Source organism: Labeo rohita, chromosome 3 (assembly GCF_022985175.1).
Source record: "Labeo rohita strain BAU-BD-2019 chromosome 3, IGBB_LRoh.1.0, whole genome shotgun sequence".
Taxonomy (NCBI): Eukaryota; Metazoa; Chordata; class Actinopteri; order Cypriniformes; family Cyprinidae; genus Labeo; species Labeo rohita.
This window is the reverse complement of record NC_066871.1, coordinates 14,049,353-14,072,286: the sequence shown is the minus strand read 5'-3', so window position 1 is coordinate 14,072,286 and position 22,934 is coordinate 14,049,353. Positions and strand designations below refer to the sequence as shown.

General features: G+C 34.9%; 3 protein-coding genes across 4 annotated transcripts; 1 reads left to right on the top strand and 2 right to left on the bottom strand.

Annotated features, from left to right (window-relative positions):
* Positions 1–858: 858 nt before the first annotated feature.
* On the bottom strand, positions 859–12,741 carry cog1 (component of oligomeric golgi complex 1). 2 transcript variants are annotated; one of them, XM_051101769.1, is made up of 15 exons: positions 12,356–12,741; positions 11,764–12,008; positions 11,166–11,347; positions 10,885–11,055; positions 10,126–10,282; positions 9,841–10,051; positions 8,588–9,373; positions 8,047–8,193; positions 6,352–6,513; positions 6,128–6,252; positions 5,809–5,917; positions 5,522–5,631; positions 2,821–2,902; positions 2,615–2,659; positions 1,449–1,487 (listed from the first exon to the last, which is right to left on the bottom strand). In XM_051101769.1, the coding sequence occupies exons 1-14, from the start codon at positions 12,662–12,664 to the stop codon at positions 2,645–2,647; spliced, it is 2,811 nt and encodes a 936-aa protein (XP_050957726.1). In that variant the 5' UTR covers positions 12,665–12,741; the 3' UTR covers positions 1,449–1,487; positions 2,615–2,644. The 2 variants fall into 2 exon arrangements, with proteins under 2 accessions (XP_050957720.1, XP_050957726.1); XM_051101763.1 differs by lacking the exon at positions 2,615–2,659 and having other exon boundaries at positions 859–1,487.
* A 1,874-nt stretch (positions 12,742–14,615) lies between these two features.
* On the top strand, positions 14,616–16,566 carry smim22 (small integral membrane protein 22). Its single transcript, XM_051106876.1, has 4 exons — positions 14,616–14,774; positions 15,357–15,502; positions 15,579–15,646; positions 15,753–16,566. Exons 2-4 carry the CDS (start codon positions 15,376–15,378, stop codon positions 15,798–15,800), a joined length of 243 nt encoding a protein of 80 aa, XP_050962833.1. The 5' UTR covers positions 14,616–14,774; positions 15,357–15,375; the 3' UTR covers positions 15,801–16,566.
* Positions 16,567–17,615: 1,049 nt separating this feature from the next.
* Positions 17,616–22,903, bottom strand: rogdi (rogdi atypical leucine zipper). Its single transcript, XM_051106909.1, has 11 exons — positions 22,701–22,903; positions 21,863–21,934; positions 21,693–21,775; positions 21,512–21,566; positions 21,203–21,283; positions 20,987–21,082; positions 20,310–20,408; positions 20,117–20,230; positions 19,986–20,035; positions 19,742–19,868; positions 17,616–18,614 (listed from the first exon to the last, which is right to left on the bottom strand). The coding sequence occupies exons 1-11, from the start codon at positions 22,776–22,778 to the stop codon at positions 18,573–18,575; spliced, it is 897 nt and encodes a 298-aa protein (XP_050962866.1). The 5' UTR covers positions 22,779–22,903; the 3' UTR covers positions 17,616–18,572.
* Between the last annotated feature and the right edge of the window lie 31 nt (positions 22,904–22,934).

Genomic DNA, 22,934 nt, shown 5'->3' with positions numbered 1-22,934 from the left:
ATGAGCGGTTTTAATTAAGATATTAGCCTAACATTTCACCTACCTGACTGGAAATGATAAAAACAAATACGAATGTTGAAGATTCTTGCCGTGGAAATCCTGGTTTTCAGTTTGGCCAACCACTAACAACTTTTGTTCCTCAGACAGTTTTTTGTACTCTTTGATTTGTCATAACTTCTGGCAGTCTATAGTACTCCAAGTTTTTCTTGGTCCGACTGATTAGTACAGCCCAAAACATGACACTAATTGACCATTTTCAGCAGCAATAATCAGGAAAATATGCAAGTTTCGTTCGGTTCAGTGGCCTTGTTTACGTTCAGTGCTGCCAATATGGCCGACTGATGAGGTGTCTTGAAAACACTCTATATTCACCTGCTTTCTTCACAAAGATACATGATTTTTCAGTCTCTGTTAGATATTTGTGTCATGTAGTTTGTCCTTTTTCTTCCTTTTCTGTATTTCTTTATCTTCAGTACTTATTGTTGACCATTTTCAGCAGCAGTAATCAGCAAAATGTGCAAGTTTCGTTAAGTTCAGTGGCATTGTTTACATTCAGTGCCGCCAATATGGCCGACTGATGACGGCATTAAATTTACAAATGGCCGTTCACGCTCTTATGGAAAAATAAGGTGGATAGCCTACTAGTCAGGACGCCTACTTTATGTATACAGATGTGACGTAATGATGCAAAGACAACCTACCGAATCACTCAAATTTGAAAACATTTTTACAAGCTTACAATTGTGAATTGGGCTTAAGTAAGGAGATGGCTTTGAATGCTGACTGATTATGTACTTACTCAATTTATTTTTCATCATTTTTAACAACAATAACAAAAAAAGAAATGAAATTGAATTTAAATCCATTTACATTACAAAGCTACAATCAAAAAGCCCTTTTATTCGAATTTCAAACCTTTACTTAAATTTAAGAAAAAGGCCCTTTAATTATTTCTGGTTATTAAAAACATTAAAGGAAATATGCACAAAGTCTTAATTAGGGTAACTAATGAGGATATCATGCTAAAATATTTATTTACACCAAAATGTAACTTCCAAAGAAAGAAATAGAATTATATTGTGTTTCTGATTCACTCAATAGCAATTTTAATCAGAATAAAATATGTAAAAGCCACAAAATAATAGATAATGTGCTTGATAAATACAAAGGTATAATTTTCATTGAATCTCTCCCTTTTATTAATACGCTTTGCATTGCAATTTCTCTTTATATTATGTGATTTTGTGAGAATAGACAGGACACCGTTTTAACATTTCAAAATGTATTTTAAATATTATTTTACATAGTGTTGTATGCGGTTAAAAAAATACCAGCTTTATAATAAAAGTTCATTTGGCCATGCCAGAAAGCCAGCCTAATTTAAAGAGAGACGGGGCTGCAGATTCCTCTTCTTGATTGGCTAACTGCCTGAAGAGATTTCCTGGGCGGAAACTATCCTGTGGAGTGGAAGCAGAAGAGGGAGCCACCTAAAATAGAAAAGAAATTATGTAAATTGCCTTTAAAATTGATTTGCATTGCATAAGTGTTGGGAGATTTAAATAGTTTTTCCACACAGTAAGAGCCAAAAAGTGTCACCACAAGCAAAAGTTCATAGCAGTTTTAAGGCCAGTGGAGAAATCTGTAACTGCATGATGATTATTTGCTTATAATACAGAACTGTTGTGATTGATGATACTAAAACCGCTTAACAGCCTTGATCCTCATACTCATGATTAGGGCTGGGTGATATGGGCAAAAAAAATGATCATGATAATTTTTCTCATATCAGTCAATATCAATAATTATCACGATAAATGTCAAATCTTTATTTCTTTCAAGTTTAAAGTCAGATTTTTGCTCCAAAGTAAAAATTGTAGAAACCAGACCATTAATTTTCCTTAAAATAAATCTCTAAATAGAAAAATTAATTTCTGCATGTTCTAATGAGTTATATTGTTTTAAATCACGAAACAGATTTGGTAAATTTTAAACACAGTTAAAACCACACATAATGGTACCTCAATACCATGGTAAAAATATAACTACATGTTTTTATAGGTAGCCTATTTGTATAAAAAATGGTAGTCTAAAAACATTCAGTATAAACGCACACATGCTATAGCTTAATCACAAATACATACATACTAAAATTATATACCATTACTCCTGTAATAAAATTCAGTGTGAATATCCCACATTGCTGCCACAATACCATGGTGCAGTGAGTGTTACTACAGTAAATTCATGTTGAATGATGGCGATGTGTAGATTGAAAAGCCTTCTGACTGTCTCGTTGCACACAGCTTTAAACTAGTTTGAATTATACTAATGCTGTTTTGTTCTGCTTTTGGCACATACAAATTATATTGAACATTTATCGAACTCTTCATATCATTTTATCAAAATTATACTGTGATTATTATCGTTATCGAATTATCGCCCAGCCCTACTCATGATGCTCAATATTCATAATGTATTAGTTGCATTTGAGTGCTGCTATGTTACATTCACAAAGCTTATCAGCTGATGCGACCAGAGTGATTAAAGTTCAGAAAATCCAAAACTGCAAGCCCACTGCAAAAAAATGAAACGCCACCACACAATATGACATCACCTATCTCCTTGAGATCCAGCAGCTCTTCTGCTAGGCCACATAAAACTGAGAGCATTGATAGAAAGTGACTTACTTGCAAAGCCATGATAACATAAAACAAACAACTCTTTGTCTATAAATATTATCGCTCATTGGTTTACTGTTCTTTTAAACATGCCAGCAGAGGTATTTGAGTAATGTACACACCAAATGTATAAGCAACCTACCAGTGGTCTTGTAATATCTGCTCCATGTGTGGCTGAATTGGTCTTTCGAGAGTTTGTCATGCTCAGTGGCAGCAAACCAAACCTTAAAAAGGAAAAAAAAATACATTTGGTCCCCACAATGTAGCAAAAACAAGTACACACACACACACACACACACACACACACACACACACACAGAGTCTGGTTTATTACCTTTGTGGGGACTCTCCATAGGCGCAATGGTTTTTATACTGTCCACACTCTATTTTCTATCCCCTTACCCTAACCCTACCCCTAAACCTAACCCTAACAGAAAACTTTCTGCATTTTTACTTTCTCAAAAAAACTCATTCTGTATGATTTATAAGCTTTTGTGCCCATGGGGACCACAACCCAGTCCCCACAATGTCAAAAATTTCAGGTTTTACTATCCTTGTCCCCACATTTGGTCCCCACAATGTACACACACACACAACACAAGCACACACACACACACACACATATAATTAGCATATATATATATATATATATATATATATATATATATATATATATATATACACACATATATATATACATATATATACACATATATATATATATACACACTACCGTTCAAAAGTTTAGGGTCAGTAAGACTTGTAATAGTCTTTAAAGAATTCTCTTATGTTCATCAAGGCTGCATTTATTTGATTAAAAATATAGAAAAAAAAAACAGTAATATTGCAAAATGTTTTTACAATATAAAATAATGTTTTTTATTTTAACATACTTTAAAATAGAATTTATTCCTGTGATGAAAAGCTGAATTTTTATCAGCTGTTACTCCAGTCTTAAGTGTCACATGATCCTTCAGAAATCATTCTAATATGCGGATTTATTATTAGAATGATCAGTGTTGGATAATATCAACAGTTGTGCTGCCAAATATTATTTGGAACCTGTGATTTTTTTTTTTTTTTTTTCAGGATTCTTTCATGAATAAGTTTAAAAAGTACAGTGTTTATTCAAAATATAAATATTTTATAACAATGTAAATTATTTATTATTAACTTTTAATAAACTTTAATTATTAACTTAATACATCCTTGGTGAATAAAAGTATTAATTTCGTTAAAAAAAAAAGAAAGAAAGAAACAATAAAAATGTACTGACCCCAAACTTTTGAACGGTAGTGTGTATATATATATATATATATATATATATATATATATATATATATATATATATATATATAAAAAATGTAAAATCTAATGAACTAAAATATAAGTGAATAAATTATTTGTTTTTACTGAAAATAATTTAATAATAAATTAAAAATGTATATATATAAATGAAAAGGTAACATTTAGGGCTGTAGCTATTGATTATTTTAGTAATCGAGTATTCTACTGATTATTCCATCAATTAATCAGATACAAATTTTTCTTTATTAAAGAGCAATACTAAATATACAAGAGAAAATAAGATAGGTCTCTTAAAATAAACAACTAATTTGTTTTCTTTTTAGGAAAATGAAAAATTTTATTGCTGAAATTGCATACATTAATAATCATGAAAACTAAACCCATTTAATGCATTTATTTGCCAAATTACATCCAAAATGCAAATGCAAATATATCAATAAAAAATAAAAAATTATATTATATTATATTATATTATGAAGACAAGAATGCGTTTAACTTGCAGTTACAAATGCATAAATAATATTTGGTTATTTTAAACAAAACACTGAATACTGATATTTACATGTGTTTTTGTAAATGAAGATACTTTAATGTGAAATCAATACCGTCAGTAGGTGGCAGCAAGTCACTGTTAAGTAAGTGAGTCATTGCGATTAACCTGAATCATTTAACGAGTGATTAATTCAAGAACAAAACACCGTCATGTTGCTCAAAGATGCAAAAGAGTGCTGTGGCTGTGTTTGTAATGGTTATTTGTTGGCAAAATAGAGCAAAAACAGGCAATATGCTGTCTAAAATGTAAGTCTCTTAATATTAACTTCGTTTATTGATGAACTGTTGCATAAAATCAGTATCACATCTGTAATCATGCTGCGGCACTCTTCGTTTGACACTGACTAACTTTCTAACTTTCTGTGTTAGAGAGAGAGAATGAGACAATCAACATAAATGACACTTAGTCTTTCACAAATCATAGGCTAACTTTGGGACATCATAACTAACCACCATCAATTTACGGTCTTTAATATGTCCAGCGTTTATCGGTTTGTGCGTCAGTGGTCCGTGGGTAAACACAGTGTTCCGGGTGTAGTTACAGTAAATGGACTAAACAGATTCTTGAGGCAAATAATTTACCTATTATATACCTATTAAATAATTTGATACTAAATATAATGCAAAAATATAATGAACCAAAATATAAAAATAAATAAAATGATTACATTTATTGAAAATAATAATAATAATAAAGATAATAATAAAAATTACATTTAAAAAATATTCATAATATATATTAGTATAATTTTGTTAACTTATTTTAAAATTATTTTTAAAAAATATTTTACATTTTAAATGCAACATAAAATTAGTATAATAGTAAAATGTGCAAATAAAAACATTTATGATGTTTCTAAATAAATAGAATTTTATTGTCTTGTACAATAATGAAACACACAGTATGACAGCAATAACCTATCTATAAAAATATAACAATGAGTTAAATAGTGTGAAGGGTATGATAAGAGTTTTATACTTACCGGATCTGGCTGCTTGCCAAGGGAAGGATGTTGTATGGTTCCTGAGAGTTGATATTGTTGGTCCTAGAGGTAAACTGCTTCTCCGTGCCAGTCAACAATCCTAAAAGTACCTGGAAACAACATGAGACTCAATCAACATTAGAATGCACAGTTTTGCACACAGGACAAAACACTGCTAAAGGTGACAATCATCAAACTAAATAACATAAAAATAGGTCAACTGAATGAGCCAATTATGTTTAAACAGGATTAGAAGAAAAAAAAAAAAAAAAAAAGACAGTGCTTACAGAGGTCCTTTGTGAGAGCCGGTTCAGGTTACTGTTCAGATGTGGAGTGAAAACATCCAGGTCAAACGGATCAATGTGACTTTCCAGGGAGTCGCAGACCTGCTGGATTCTTTAGCAAACAACAAGAATGAAGGAAAAAAAAAAAAACAAGTGTAAGAGGTCTGCTTCTCAGGCAAGAGTTATTCTTGGTGTGATCGGTCGTGCTTTGTTTTGAAGTTGGAAGGTCAGGTCACGCTATGATTGTGTTTTCATGGCTATGGTCATTACTGTTACTTCCTACAGAGGACTTGTGCCCATTCCTAGCTTATGAACAGGTTACCTTGGGTCTTGCTGAGAGCGGGAACTCCTGCCCTCTTCAAGGCGGGACCCTAGGGTGGCACTGAGATAGCGAAGGTCAAACAACAGCTGCAAAGCTCTGTTCTGGGTCATGGGGAGGGCTGCATCCTAGACAGAGAGAGGAAGGAAGGACAGGAGACAAAATAAATTTGGTTGTTAGTGACCAGGCAGGAATGGAAGCATAAAAGAGACATTTGATCATCTCACCTTTCTCTGTCTCTCCTGAGTGAGTTTTTCATACTCACTCACCACGTGGTCTAGACAACCCCGCAAGAGATCCAAGAGAGTGACCTTTGGTAACGCGTGACCTCCGACCCTATTGACCTCAAGGCACAGATGGAAGAGTAACGACTGAACATACCATGATGGCTGTAGAGAGAGAGAGAAAGAAATGAAATGATTATTTTAGAATTAATTTCAAAACAGGTGACCACAAAGGGGTGCTAGGAACCCCACAAAGCAAAATTAGATCTTAAATTTCAAAAAAGTTTGTTTATATAATATGTATGTGTACTGTGCATGTTTATATAAATACACACACACACACACACACACACACACACACATATATATATATATTTTAGGAAATTTTATGTACTATACCAGTCAAAAGTTTTTTAATGTTTTTTTTTAGATTTTTAATGTTTTTTAAATGCAAGCCTGCATTTATTTAATCCAAAGTACAGCAAAAACACTAAAATTTTCCATTATTTTTACTATTTAAAATTTCCGTTTTCTATTTTAATATATATTTTTATATATATATATATTTTTAGCATCATTACTCCAGTCTTCAGTCACACAATCCTTCAGAAATCATTATAATATTCTGATTTGCTGCTCAAAAAAACATTTATTATTAATAAATATTATTATTATTATTGTTGTTGAAAACAGCTGATTTTTAGACTTTTTGACTTTTTTTTCAGGTTTCTTTGATGAATAGAAAGTTCAGAAGAACAACATTTATCTGAATTAGAAATCTATTGTAACATTATAAATGTCTTTATCATCAATTCTAAACAATTGAAGGCATCCTTGCTAAATAAAAAGTATTAATTTCTATAATTCCCCCAGTATAATTATAAATTATACTGACTCCAAGCTTTTGAATGGTATAGTGTATAATGTTACAAAAGGTTTTTTTTGGAGCTTTCTATTCATCAAAGAATCCTGAAAAAAATGTACTCAACTGTTTTAAATATTGATTATAAGAAGAATGAAGATGAAGACGACGAAGAAGAATAAATGTTTCTTGAACAGCAACTCAGTCAGTTTCCGAAGGATCATGTGACTGGAGTAATGATGCTAAAAATTTAGCTTTGAAATCACAGGAATAAATTACATTTTAAAATATGTTAAGATAGAAAAAGGTTATTTTAAATAGTAAAAATATTTCAAAAATTAACTGTTTTTGCTGTCCTTTGGATTAAATAAATGCAGGTTTGGTGAGCAAAAAAATACTTATTTTAAAACCATTAAAAATCTTACTTTGACTGGAAGTGTATATTTATATTTGTGCAATATAAATCATATACAAATAATAAAAAAATATATACAGTATATAAATATATATAGTTCTTTATATAGACCCCAAAACATTTGAAAGGTGCTGCAGCATATTTGTTCATCTTCTGTAAATAGGTCATTATTACTGAAAATACATCTTTTTTTTTTTTTTTTTTTTTTTTTTTTTTTTATTATTTCATATTTTTTAATGAAGGTGGTCCCTTAAAAGTGTATCATCATAGTTGTGAATTGAAAAAAGTTTGGAAACACAATATGCAAAAGGCATAAGAAATTAAGTGGCCCACATTAGATCTCATTAACGTATTTAATATATTAATAATATATAATATGTATTAACTTTAATAATAGTAAAAGGATAAAAGTAGCTGTTACCTGCACAGGGAGGCGTATTTTGGACATTATGCTGTTTCCTGACTCTGACTCTTCCTGTATTTCAAGCTCATCCCAATTTGTCGCAGTACTCAGGATGGATCCCGCGGTTCCAGCGTGAAGAGTCGTAGAAAAGCTGCCCACAAGTGCCTGAAATGCATGTATTTATCCTAAATTTATTGAAGAATACAAGCCTTAACAAGCTACCTAATATATGTTCTCTGCATAAAAACATCCACACTAATGAATGAACTCAATTGATTCCCTGTTCTCAGAATGCACTGTTAAACCTCCAGATCTTAACGGGGAAATCAGATGCCCATTTAGTGCCCATTTAGTGTCTTCATGAAATAGCTTACTCAAAAAAACAGCTCTTTACATAGAAACCGGCTGCAAATTGAAACAGCTCGCCAGATGACAGTTTCAGACTCAGACAGCCCATAACAAACTTTTCTGAGCTAGCAGACCTAACTAAAGGCAAAACAGGCCAAAAAAGTAAACATTAAACCGATGTCCACATTAAACAGTGTGTTCATCATCTTACCCTGGTGAGTGCTGAGCTCCAGATACCGTAGGCCTCCATGCTGCAGGACAGAAGCTCCTCTTTCAGACAGCTCCACTTAGCCTGAGCTGGGCTGACATCTGCTGCCTTGGCTGTGTTGCCTTTGCCTAACTTCTTGCCCTGTCGTGGAGTGCCTCTGCTCACAGCATCCAAGCCCCCCTGCTTCCCCAGAATGCACTGTTTCAGACTAGGACACAATTCCCCCATTGACTGACAAAGTCTGGCCATGAAGAGCACTGAACTTAACTGGCTGGGGCTGGGGGTTTTAGCCTGGGCATTAGCGAGCTCGGCGCGCACGCTGGAAAGGATGTCCCTGACACACGCCAGACAGTGCTCTCTAAGAATGTCTTCCACCGCTCCAGCATCCATAAAGCGATTAATAGAGGCGTTAGTGGTGACTGGGACCGTCTCTGAAAGCTCCTTCCCATTTTTTTCAGAAGGCAAGTAGTGCTGCAGATCATCTAATTTGGCTTTGAGCTTGGAGTCCAGGGAGGAACAGAAGGTCTGGACGCAAGGGGTGAGGGCCTGGGTCTTCATGGACAGGCCGCTCTTCTGCAGTGGGCTGCGTTGGGCTACGCTCACCCAGGCTGTGTCGCTGAGCAGGTCACCTTGAGACTCAGACCACAGGAAAGCTGCAACGTCACTCTCGTACTGCGCCCCGCGGCTGAAACTCCCAGCTGTGGCTTGACCTTGCAGATCCCGCAGAGCTGAAGACAAGAGCTGCCTGGAGCTGCTGGAGATCCCTTCTGTGCCCTCCTGGGTGATCGCCTAGAGATCAAAGGTAAACAAGTATTTTCATTCAATTACATAAAAAAAATGCACAAAATGATAAGATAAGGCTGTTTTGTGTACATGATATTCTCGTGAAAGAGCGTTGAAGACTGACACAAGAAATTGTTGTATTATTTTTGTTTTCTTTGTGCACAAAAAGTATTCTTGTAGCTTCATAACATTATGGTTGAACCACTGATGTCACATGGACTATTTTAATAATGTCCTTACTACATTTCAGACCCTTGAATGTGTCAGTTATGTTGCATGTCTATGCAGGGTCAGAAAGCTCTTAGATTTCATTAAAAATATCTTATTTCGTGTTGTGAAGATTAACAAAGGTCTTACGAGTTTGGAACGACATGAGGGTGAGGAACTGGGTGAACTATCCCTTTAATAGCAGGTGCAAACAGTGCTAACACACTGATCGGACTAGTTAAACTGGTTAAGTTTGTTACGAGTACCTGAAGTCGCTGCAGGAAGAGCTGCTGCAAAAGGTCATCCCACAAGGCCAGAGGTCGCTCGAGGAGGGACTGACACACAGTACTCCAGTGCTGACTGATGGACTCACTGCTGAGCAGTTCCCACACAGCATCGCGAATCGCAGCCAGAGCCTTCAGACTCTTTACATAGACCAGAAGGCTGCTAACTCCGCTGCGGATATCCTCCTTGCAGCTATTAAAACACAAATGAGTGTTTAAAACAAATAAACTGAGAAAGGTATATTAACATTCGTGGGAGGGACATACGTATCAATCCACTGCTGCAGCGTGTCTCTGAGCTGCTCCCGCTGAATAGGCTGCGCTAGTGTCCGAAGGACAGGCTGGAAGTTCATTACTGAAGGGGGAAGGTATTTAAACCAGCTTCCTGTGCTCATCTCCTTGTCCAGAACTTTCTTCTCTTTCCCTGGATTTCACAGAAAATTTTGGGGAACATCAAAGAATGAGGTGTCAGGCTGGTTTCCAAATAGTGACCCTCAGGGTCATAAATGAACTTTTACATTAACTGGCAATATTGCAGCCTGAAATGGTTTCCTGGAGCTTTTTTTCATCTTTGGAAGAGCAATTTATATATTGATTTAATTAAATATATAATTATATGTATATGTCAAAAACTATCCAATTTATGGGACATTTTTCTTCTTTTAGTGGCATCTTCCCCTAAGATTTAAAGGGATAGTTCGTCCAAAAATGAAAATTCTGTCATTGTGACATCAGTGGTTCAACCGTAACACAAAATGTACTGTCATAGCTTCATAAAATTATGGTTGAACCGCTGATGTCACAGGTTCTTGGTACCTATCTGGACCTTAAACGTGGTAGGACTCTTGCTGTCTGTGGAGGGTCTGAAAGCTCTCGGATTTCATCAAAAATGGAACGACATGAGGGTGAATAATTCATGACAGAATTTTCATTTTTGGGTGAACTAACCCATTAATTTCCGACCCTGGTGATCCCTTGCACCAACGTTTAAGCATCACAACATCAATGGAAAAATCGATAACTCACCAGAGGATGTATTAGAGGTCACATTCTCCAAGGTGGTGAAAAGCAGGCCACATCCTAAACCGGTATCAGACACTTGGCCCTCCGGAGGCACGTAAAACACAGCGTAAGCCTGGTACAGAGTGGTAACCAGCAGCTCCACCAAAGAACAAACCTGTGCTTTAACACCAGCACCTAAAAAAGAGACAGCATCACATCTGAATGAAGACTGACCATGTGCAAATCATTTATTCTGATCATCTAACAATAAGTAAGAAAACATCATTATCATTAAGGTTATTCACCATGCTGGGGCTGATTGAGCAGTTGCTGAATGGATGCTTTCCTAGCCAGCAGGAAATCAGCAAGCGCCTTGCGAGGGGAGCTGTCTTCCAGGAGCATAGTGGAGACCAACGCTTCAGCGATCGCTTGATCAGATACTGCCCTGCCACGCAGCACAGACTTACTCTCCAATAAGATGGTAGACCTACAGATAAACACAACTACTTTTAGTAAGAGAAAAAAAACAAATGGTGTATTTAGAAAGCATTTAAATGATTTGAGTAAATGTCATCATTTACTCACCCTCATGTCATTCCAAACATGTAAGACTTATGTTAATCTTTGAAAAACAAATCAGGATATTTATAATGAAATGAAAGAGCTTTCTGTTCCCCCACTGAAAATCCAGGTAAATTTTTTTGGCCTTTTTTAGCAGACAGGACCATAGAGAGTGACAGAAAAAGCACAGGGTGGAGATTTGGGACAGGATATGTCAGTGCGCTAACCACTAGGCTATCAAGTCTTATGGGTTTGGATCAACATAAGGGCGAGAAACTGATGACAGAGTTTTCATTTTTGGGCGAACTGTCCCTTTTACAGCGATGTATTTCTATAACGTACCTGAAATGACCAGCGGCTGCTACCTGGCGCACCAGGATGGGGAAGCGAGAGAGGACGGGGCTGTACTGATGCCCACCTCCCTCCAAGTGCAGCTGGCTGTGAAGATGACAGCACAGCAGGTAGAGCTGCGTGGCCTGCAGGTACTGTGAGGACTCCATCGCACTCCAGACACGCTCAGGGATTTCAAGAAGGAGCTTTATCTGTGATGCCATTGTGTAAAATTTGTCCTGTGACTGTTTCTGACCCTGTTGAGAACAAAAACACATTCCCAACAAATCTCATGAAGATCACTTTAGAGATGTGTTGTATATTGATAGCGAATAGTTTGAATCCTGTAGTCTTGAGTCATTATTCCAATAAAGTGAATGCTATATTTGCCCAAATTTGCCGTATTTTATTTGTGTGATGGTGTGGACCCATATTGAGTGGCAAGAAATTTAAAGAAGCAATTTGCACCCATTAAGGCGAGTACCTCTGACCAAACTGGATATATTAAGCCAGATTAAAACATACATAAACATACATATTATTTTAATTTTTGCAGGTTGTTTTGTTCCAGTATTCCAGAATGAGATCAACACAGGAGCTTTACCTCTGCTTTGCCGCTGGACTGAGAGGGGTTTTTCGTCTGCTTTAGTTTGTGGCAGTACCGGTACATGTCCTGGATGGACTGAACGACACTTTCCGAGCACTGTCTCATCTCACCGATCGTGTCAGCGGCGTCGATCAAATCCCGGTAACGTTCACCGACCATCTGTCGAAGTTCCTCCTTCTTCTGCTCTATCTCTCCGCGCACTTTCCTCTCGATAGCACGGATCTCATCCGCACTGTACCGTTCAAATAAAACGGTGGGGTCCTTAATTTCTGACACCCGGATAGACTGGGCCGGTACCGTAGCCATCTCTTAAAAACCGAGCAGATAACTGCAGAAATAAAACCCGGAAGCACGAACAGCTCTCGTTCCACGTAAACAAAGGGTCAGAGGTCATTTCTCACATATTGAATGAAATGAGACAGCGACACCTTTAGTGGATGTTTGGTACTAGTCACTCCATCACAATTTCTTTCTTTCTTTCTTTCTTTTATCTTATTATATATTATATATTATATATTATATATCTACTAAATTTGTTTGAGTTTGTTGGTTTGGAAACATTTTCAAAAAAATTATTTTTTCAAAAATGTCCTCTCCCCAAATTTGTAACTACCAAAACACAGTAGTAATAATTTGATTAGAGGGGTTATATTGACCTATTAAGATTTTGCTTACATCTACATTGTAAATATATATTTTTGCTATTTTATTAGATTTTTCAAATAACAGTTACATTTTTAACAATATTTCAAGTGTATTTTATGAGATTTGTTGTATTTTGAGTTTGTAAAAGGCAAAAAGTTGATCATACTGATTTCAAACTTAAGGATTCATTAGTTTGAATATACATTAAACCAAACACTATCATAACATATTAGCTGATAATTCAGTATACTTTATTTTTGACAAAACATCCCATGTTTGAGTAGTGACTGCAGCTTTTTGGTAGTGACAGTAATGTTTTGGTAGCAACCACATCACATTTCAGAATTTTAACCCACAAACTAAAACACCACTAAAACATGAAAAAAAAAGCATAACTGTACCAAATGTTTTGGTAGATACAATTTTAGATACTTTAAAATCTAGCTCAAAGATGCTAATCAGCACATGGTTAGCTATCCTGAACAGTAGTACACAGATAAAAACTAAATGTTATAGAATAACTCCCTCCAAAAAGTGTTTAATTATAGAAAAATATTGTTTGGTAGTGATGTTCCTTAGAGCTACACACAGATTTTTCAGACTTTCGAACACATTTGTGACCCTGGATCACAAAACCAGTCATAAAGGTCAATTTTTCAAAATTAAGATTTTTACATCATGTGAAAGCTGAATATATAGGCTTTGAATTGATGTATGGTTTGTTAGGATAGGACAATATTTGTTCAAGATACAACTATATGAAAATCAGGAATCTGAGGGTGCAAAAAAATCTAAATATTGAGAAAATCACCTTTAAAGTTGTCCACATGAAGTTCTTAACAATGTATATTACTAATCAAAAATTCATACAAATCAAAAAAACTTTTTACGTATTTACAGTTGGAATTTTACAAAATATCTTCATGGAACATGATCTTTCCTTAATTTCCTAATGATTTTTGCCATAAAAGAAAAATCAACAATTTTGACCCATACAATGTATTTTTGGCTATTGCTACAAATATACCCCAGCAACTTGGGGTATATTGGGGCCTAACTACTCACACCTTATAGCTATGAGAGAGAGAGTGACATGAATATTTCCTGATCATAAATGTTTAAAATGTTAAATATTTACTGAACTTCATTTCTTAAATAAAAAAGATACTTAAATAAACAACATGGAATTTTTTTTTTACTTCAATATAATTTTCATAAGTTGAAATTTAGGGGTTAGGGTTCGGGACAGCCACCTCCCATTTGAAAGTACCCAATAAATTATGATTTTAAATATATTAGGCTTACTAATATTTTAAATATTTTTGTGGGTTTCAGTAGATAATAAGGATCTTAGTAAACATCTGAGATTTGAATACTTAACTGCTTTTTAAATGTGTTTTTTTGGTTGTGGGACAACTCTGTTTATGCGTTTACCATGCCAGTGATACCTGAATCTGAATAAAAAACACTAAATGCATCGCATATCTAAAGAATCGTTGGTTAATTGAATGGAGTACAGATTGTATTTTACTGTGAGCTGTTGTAATATTGAATAGGGTATGGTGTATTCTCTGAAGTTAATATTTTGTCAACACCACATAAAGGCCACTGACTTTATGACTAGCCATAGATTCATGTACTTTTGTGCAATCATCGCACTTCCGCAAAACAGTGTCCGCGGTTGAACAGCCTTCAAGACCTGCTCCAAAGCGCCAGAGCAACAGGTGTACGCAGAAACTTAACCCGGAAATACGACAAACGAAACAAACAGGTGAGTGATCGATAATTCCTCTGAAAGATACATTAGGACAATTTATAAAATAGAAAATAAGCAATTAGCCAGATGATAACAAAAATGTGTTATATAGCCTCCGATTAGTCAACGTAAGGATGGAGTTGTTTGTTTTTCCTAACTCTGGCAACTGTAAGATTTATTTTAAACCGTATTTTGAAGGGAAACGATCAAATATTTTATTTAGTAATGTGTTAAGCAAATGAATTTGAGATCATAGTTATGTTATTAACTGAATAAACGTATGAGTAAAACAAAGGCGTGACTATAAGCACGCCATTTCCCCCATTGAAATTCTAGTTTTTAATTCAAAATACATTTTTCTGAAGTTTATAACATAGTTTACACCTTGAGATTCTCGTTGTGGTTTATCATCACTTATTTTTCGATCGATAAATTAGACGGAAAAAACGTCCTGTTTATTCAGGATGTCATTTGTGTACATTTGTATGTTGAACAGACTGGATTCGTTTATGGACGTCAGGCTTTTATTTCCTTAGTTTCTATTTTCAAATATTAGAAAATCAAAAGCGTGTGACCGGTATCATTCCCTCCATTTAGGAATCGTCCTGCCGAGATCATGGATAAGAACATTCAACAGGATTTTGAGAACCAGTTCAATGATGTGGTCTCAAGACTACAGTCAAAGGAGATGTTCCAGTCAGACTGGGACATTGCCTCTTTTGCGGTTTTCTTCATCTTTATAGGTTAGTGGAATTAAGCAAAAATAGGAAATGAAGATAAATAATTAAGAATCATTGAGACAATGTTAAATGTTCATAGGGATGGTTCTGCTGCTGGTTATCCTGGTTCTCATCCGCTGCTGTTGCTGCTGCTGCTGTGATGAGAAGGTCAGAATGCTACTGAAGTAACATCTCAGATAATCTATCCATACATTCATGAAACAATACAACTGTCATGACATTTGCACTGAAAGCAACTGTTTCCACATTACAGCCAAGAAGACAGAAGGTGGGCATTGACAACATGGCAATGGAGCCGTGATCTTCCAGCAACAACAGGCAACATTACATACAAAATAACGGATTATGCGAATCTATTTTTTATGTCAGCTATACCAACTTATCAATATTTATATGTCAACAAGTACATTAATGGATGAAGGAAGAACATATTTTAGGTAGATACTTCCTTATAGGAATGATAAAGGTGAAACCCTTTCCCTACTGTGTAAAAACGCTGTTAATAGTTACCCAGGAAATCACATGATTGTAGTTGCATCGTCTATTACAGATACCAGATCAGAGACATCACAGATTTTTATATGCAAGCATGCTCACTAGTTTTGAAGACATTGGTTACTGGTTAAACTTTAACTTTATTGAAGCACTTTATAGCAGCTTTCCTAAATGTAACCTGTGTAGGCCCTTAACAGTGGCCTCTGTTGAAATTAACTTGTTTTTACAAGTTCAATTTTACAGTTAAGAATACAGTTTGTTTTGTGTGTTTAATCTGGAACCTGGCTGTTAAGACTGATCCCAGATGCCACTTACCCTACACATTTTCCTTGAATCAGCTTTGTGTTTTTAGTGTATTTCTTTCAAATGCTTAACTTTTAAATCTGCAATTTGCATAATACAGAACTTACACACTACAGAGGATAAAAGAGAGAGAGAAAAAAGATACTTATTCAACTGTACTGTGTAAAATTGAGTTTTAATGTTTGTTTAACATTTTTATAATGTACCACATTATTTGTATAAAGTTTAGACATTGTAAACAAGAAAATAAATAAAAACCTTTAAGCATATAGCAAATAAAATGTACCTTTGCCTATATATTTAGACAACAGCATTGGCATTTTAAGAAATGGAACAAGAGCAGTGTTCATGAAGTATTTTTATTGCACAGAGTATTCCATAAGCGTGAAATATACATGAAATAGCTTAGGTTGTACTTAAACATGAATCAATATTCAAATTAACATGCATGAAATCAATAAGGACACAAATTAAGTGCATTTTAAATAAATACAAATGTAGCAATAAATAAACTAAACTGACCAAGTAAATGAACTACAAGCACAGAGGAACCTTTCTGTAATGATCAAACTGTGAACGGCGTCCGAACTGTCGCCTTCCTTTTTCATCATGGAATGATGCTGAACTCGACTCCCTAATTAGCCATCCTCAGAAATGCTTGTCACTTTAATGCAAGTATGGAATATGAACAGGTTCATTGTTATCTGTCATTTAGTGTTAATATAGTCATACCACAGAGTCACAATGGCAAATACACTATTGGTCATTAATGCACATTCATAAGCATATGATAATGGTCTCAATGCTTTTTACTTGTTTGCATTGATGATAGTCCCTGGCATCAGATAATGTTCAAGTGTTACATGTTAAAACCGCTGGACTAAAAGGCAAAAACACTGTTAAAATGAGTTTGAAGAGGTCTCTCAACAAATCAACTGGAATATTTCACAGTTTTTGTGACAAAAAAAAAGAAGCATTGTGTATTTAGTAGCATTTCTTTCCTAAAGCCTAAACGCATATTAAAGGAGAAGTGCACTTCCAAAACAAAGATTCACATATAATGTACTCACCCCATCGTCATCCAGGATGTTCATGTCTTTTTTCTTCAGTCGTAAAGAAATTGTTTTTTGAGGAAAACATTTCAGCATTTTTCATATAATGGACTGATATGGTGCCCCGATTTTGAACTTCCAAAATGGAGTTTAAATGCGACTCCAAACGATCCCAAATGCGGTTGTAAACGATCCCAGCCGAGGAAGAAGGGTCTTATCTGGCAAAACGATCGGTTATTTTCATAAAAATAATACAATTTAAATACTTTTTATTCTCAAATGCTTGTCTTGCCTTGCTCTTGTTGAACTCTTCAAAACTTCAAAAATAATTTCAAAATCATTCTACAATCACTGCAGAAGTACAGACACAGTCTTTGCAAAGTGAACATGCAAAGAAGATCAAACACCCTTAACAAAAGAGGTAAAACAGTGATATAGGACGATTTTGAAGTTGAGGGAGACCATGAGATGGGAGTTTTTCGACATACCCTAACTGTCATGAACTGAAACAAAAACAGTTCAGGCAGAGCAAGACAGGACAAGTGTTTGACATTAAAAAAAAAAAAAAAAAAAAAAAAAAAAGGGTATTATTTTTATGTAAATAACCGATCGCTTCGCTAGATAAGACTCTTCTTTCTCGGATGGGATCATTTACAACCGCATTTGGGATCGTTTGAACTTTTAAACTGCATTTTGGAAGTTCAAAATCGGGGCACCATATCAGTCCATTATATGAAAAATGCTGAAATGTTTTCCTCAAAAAACAATTTCTTTACGACTGAAGAAAAAAGACATGAACATCTTGGATGACAATGGGGTGAGTACATTATATGTGAATCTTTGTTTTGGAAGTGGACTTCTTTAAATGAGGTTAACATCAATATAGGCAGGATTACTGACAAACAGTCAACACTGACAATGACAAATACTGCGTAAAAAAAAAAAAAAAAAAAAAAAAAGTCACCGAATACCTTCATCTGAAGAGTCTGTTGTTTCAAATAAATGAATTCAGTCGGTATACTACATACAAAGCGCACTCTACCTCTGCCGCAGAACACACTGAACAATAAGCACACAAAATGAATACATGGTCATATAGTCACAATAGATTATTTCACAGAACTTGTTCGTGGAATTTTGTTCCTAGTGCATCCTAAAGCATAATAATTGGTCATTTTATCATTTTCATTATCATTCACTGTAGAGTTTTGGTCATATATAGCTTAAAATGGTCTGTAGTTCCAGAAACTAGAGAAGACAGAAATCTGCAAATAAAAGAAAAAAAAAAAAAAAATGAGCATGTAAATTTATTTTATATTAGGTAATGAAACATTTTGATTACAGCATTTCATTTAGATCTGTTCCCCTCATGTCAAAGTTTTGCTTAGTGTTTTGCAAAGCAAATGGTGGATCAATGAATTAGTCAACATGACAATCATAATAATAATAATAATAATAATAATAATAATAATAATAATAATAATAGTAACCGGTGTGTGTTTCCTGGTCTGATCCACATTTTACACTACAGTTTGGATTAAAGTTATTTTTTTAAAGAAATTAGTACTTTTATTCAGATGCACGGATGCATTAAATTGATTAAAAGGTACAATAAAATAATTATGTTAAAAAAAAAAATAATAATAATTCTGATGTTTTTAGCTTTCCATTCATAAAAAAAAAAAAAAAAAAAAAAAAAAAAAATTACGAAAAATGGTTTTATGAAAAAAAAAATACTAAGCAGGACAAAGGTTTCAGCATTCATAATAATTAAAAAATGTTTAAGTTGCAAATCAGCATATTATAATGTTTTCTGAAGGATCTGTGACACTGAAAACTGGAGTAATGATGCTGAAAATTCAGCTTTGCATCACAAATAAATTACATTCTAAAATATATTCAAATAGAAAACAATTACTTTAAATTGCAATAATATTTGACAATATTACTGTTTCTACTATATTTTTAAACAAATAAATGCAGCCTTGGTGAGCAATAGAGACTTCTTTCAAAAACATTTTTTCAAAAAAATCTTCCCAAACCCCAAATTTTTAAACGTTTGACTTATTTCACATTCACTGTTCTAAGCAGAACATAAAAATGAGTGCTAAAGAAATACCACCAGACATACTTTAAACTCATAAAAAAAATAAATAAATAAATAAATAAATAAAAATATCAGTGTCATTAATTTGGAATCCCTTAGTAATTCTAGATTAGGCATTACAATATCAAGGTAATTAATCAACAATTAATGCAGCACTAATGCTAAACTTCCCAGTAGCTCTGATAACATCTGACATTGTTCTGTTACCATGCATTTTTCTTAAGTTATGAGAGTGACTGTGCAGGTGTGATTAAAATTGTTACCATATCAACAAGCCACACCCACCTTATCTTTGAGCTGCTGACAGAGCTGCAGGGAAATGGTGAAAAACACCAGAGTGTCATTCAGCCACGGCACCACACACTCCACCTTATGGACGTGGCTCACCTCAAACTTGGTGTTGTTGTATTCACTTGATGAGAAAAATCAAATGTGAGAAACTTCAAAGAGACCATTTTGAAGAGAAATACTGTATGAGACTCACTTCTGGTGTTGAAGCATGAAAACAGGAAATGTGATAAGCACTTACAACATTGCTCCTGGATTATGCAGCACTGAACTTCCTGCTGATTTGAAATTCTAACAGAAAACAACGATTGTGGATTAAAACACATGCTAGAATGACTGTTAAAAAAAAAATTCTTGAAAAGGTCTTGATACCTTAGTAGTGTTAGGCTGCAGTACATGTAGTTGATACACTGTCAAACAGAGTTTACTGAGATTGATATAGAAGTTCACCATCACATCACCAGGCATTGGAGGTGTGAACATTTTCTAGAAAGAACAGGAGACGTATTTATAAGAGCACATGGAGAATTCACATTAAAAATCAAGTGATGATCTGCGTACTAACCATTAGGCCACTGGCTGCAAGCTCAGGAAGAGTCATGCTGGCCGGGGTCGTGAGTCTGTTTCGGGCTCGGGTCAACTGAAGCATTACTGCATCCATCAGCTGAAACACAAATAATGTCACTAAATGCGGTCTCACTACACATACAGTACCAGTGAAAATGTTAAAGGAATAGTTCACCCAAAAATAAAAATTCTGTCATTAATTACTCATTCTCATGTCATTCCAAACCTGTAAGACCTTTGTTCGTCTTCAGAACACAAATTAAGATATTTTTAATGAAATCTGAGAGCTTTCTGACCCTGAATAGACAACACAACTGACATGTTCAAGGCACAGGAAGGTAGTAAGAACATCATTAAAATAGTCCATGTGACACCAGTGGTTCAACCTTAATTTTATAAAGCTACAAGAATACTTTTTGAGCTTGTGGAGTTGATCAAAAATATCTTCGTTTGTGTTCTGAAGATGAATGAAGGTCTTACAGGTTTGGAACAACATGAGGGTGAAAAAAAAAAAAAAAAAAAAAAAAAAAAAAAAAAAAGGAATTTAAGAAAATTAAAGGAGAAGTCCACTTTCAGAACAACAATTCACAAATAATTTACTTCAGAAGATTTTTGTGAATCTGGCCCTTAGACATTACTCAATATTTGTGACATTTTTACTAGTGAAAAACAAACCTTATTGACTTCAGCCCCAGTTTTGAAGTGATAACTCTCGTCACGGCTGCTTAGTAACTGCAGGGCCTGATTCACATGGTTTCGGGCATCCTGGATCTGAGCAGAAGCAGGATGTGTTTTAACAGCTGTTTGTATCAGAGAAAAACACCAAAACACTCCGAAATAGATCATGTTTTGATTTATTTTTAAGTTCAAGGAGAGAGAGAGAAACATTACCTGCTGCAATTTCCATTGTTTATCATCTCGGAATGCAAAATGCATGACTTGACTGCTTTTAGCAACTTTAATATTAATATCCTGTGAAGAAAAAAAAAAAAAAAAAAAAAAAAAATTCTCATAATAGCAAATGTAATCTGAGCTCAGATAACGAATTAAACGGCATTGCAAAGTGCCTTTGCAATTCCACTTGGTGACATTAAAGCACTGTCGAATATATGCTCAAAGTCAATTTAAAGTACCAGAATTAAAGCAGTGCTATTCATGCTAGAAGCTGACTTTATTTTAATGATGTTGTGAAACACTTACAGCCTGAGTTAGAGCTTCTCCTTGTAGCGTCAAAACCCCTTTCACCTGGTCCATCCTAAACCAAATGCAAATTAACAAATTAAAAGCATTTCTACATAGTGTTGTATTTCCATAAAACTGTAATAACAAAAATCATGTATAATTTAAATCCAACAGAATTGTCTAATTTCATGGCTCTTACGTTGAGCTGCCCAGAATGAAGTTCTCTTGTTTCAGCTGTCCTTCAAGACCTGGTGATGGCATGGAAAAACGCCTCGATGCCTCCTTTGGTGAAAGCAGACAAATGCAATTATTAATGCATTTTTTGCACACCAACACAGAGTTATTCTGTAGCAAGCTATCCGAAGATACCTTCAAAATGTCTTGCAGCTGTTTCAGCACTGCATGCACCTCTTCTTTCAGCAGCCAATTAAATTCCTCCTCCTAAAGCACACAAAATGTTGCCTTAAATACATTTCACTAAACATATGAAGAGTTCAGATGCTTTCTGGCTACTTTGTATAGTTTTCTATGTAAGTACTGGTACTTCTGATTGGGCTGAGGCTGGAATTTGGTGAGTCTGAAGTAAAAGTATTTGATGGACCTATAGTATGTGTCAGCAGAATTCACTCAGTAACATTATCTCACTTTTGACCGAGATGGCTTTTAGCTGGTTTTGCATCTGAACTCTTCATATACATTCTGTCACCATTTACTCACACTCATGACTAATGTATGACCTCCTTTCTTCTGCATTTTTTTTTCAATACAGTGAAGTCAATGGTGCCTGAAACTGCCATTGTGCTTTTATTTTGAGCAAAATAACAACATAAATAATTTTAAATAATTTCTAAACGAACTATCCCTTTATTTTTATTGCAGAACTGAACAGATCAGTTTGGTGCATTAATGGGAGAAACAGCATTCAGTTTCAGACTAAAGCAGCACATCGACATCAATGCAAAACAAACTGAACAGAGCAACGATGATAAGGCAGGACAAATCACTGTCACGATTGTTTAACCATTTACACTGGGATGAATTTGGACTTTGTCCCACTCGCTGCTCTGCGTAGCACAGCAACAAACACATTTGCAACTGAAACCCACTTGAAATCTATATTTGAATATGACAATTCATAATTAAATCATAACGACCTCGCATATGTGTGAAGCAGCTTACACGTATTAAACACAAATCAGTCTCTCACCAGCACAGTCCTCTCTGCTTGACTCGCGGCCGTCATCTTCGCTAGTTCAGACAGAGTAGACCGCTCTGTTCCGAGCATTACAGTTCAGTGAAGCTGCCGAAAATAACCTGGAGAAGTCCGCTATTTAGCGTAACTGGTCAGACGATCATTCGTAAACAATTAGGCTTGATACGCCTCCTTTTGGTGAACTTCCGGTTTGTGCAACCTTGAATTCTTCCGGCTTGGAAAAGACGA

Coding starts and splice junctions, on each gene's coding strand:
- smim22 (XM_051106876.1), top strand. CDS start 15,376: ATGGATAAGAACATTCAACAGGATTTTGAGAACCAGTTCAATGATGTG. Junction 15,503..15,578: donor GGTTTTCTTCATCTTTATAG/GTTAGTGGAATT, acceptor AAATGTTCATAG/GGATGGTTCTGCTGCTGGTT. Junction 15,647..15,752: donor GCTGCTGCTGTGATGAGAAG/GTCAGAATGCTA, acceptor TCCACATTACAG/CCAAGAAGACAGAAGGTGGG.
- rogdi (XM_051106909.1), bottom strand. CDS start 22,778: ATGCTCGGAACAGAGCGGTCTACTCTGTCTGAACTAGCGAAGATGACG. Junction 20,036..20,116: donor TGCAGCCTAACACTACTAAG/GTATCAAGACCT, acceptor GTTTTCTGTTAG/AATTTCAAATCAGCAGGAAG. Junction 19,869..19,985: donor CATAATCCAGGAGCAATGTT/GTAAGTGCTTAT, acceptor TTTCTCATCAAG/TGAATACAACAACACCAAGT.
- cog1 (XM_051101763.1), bottom strand. CDS start 12,664: ATGGCTACGGTACCGGCCCAGTCTATCCGGGTGTCAGAAATTAAGGAC. Junction 12,009..12,355: donor AGTCCAGCGGCAAAGCAGAG/GTAAAGCTCCTG, acceptor TGTTCTCAACAG/GGTCAGAAACAGTCACAGGA. Junction 10,052..10,125: donor CTGCAGCAGTGGATTGATAC/GTATGTCCCTCC, acceptor GTGTTTTAATAG/CTGCAAGGAGGATATCCGCA.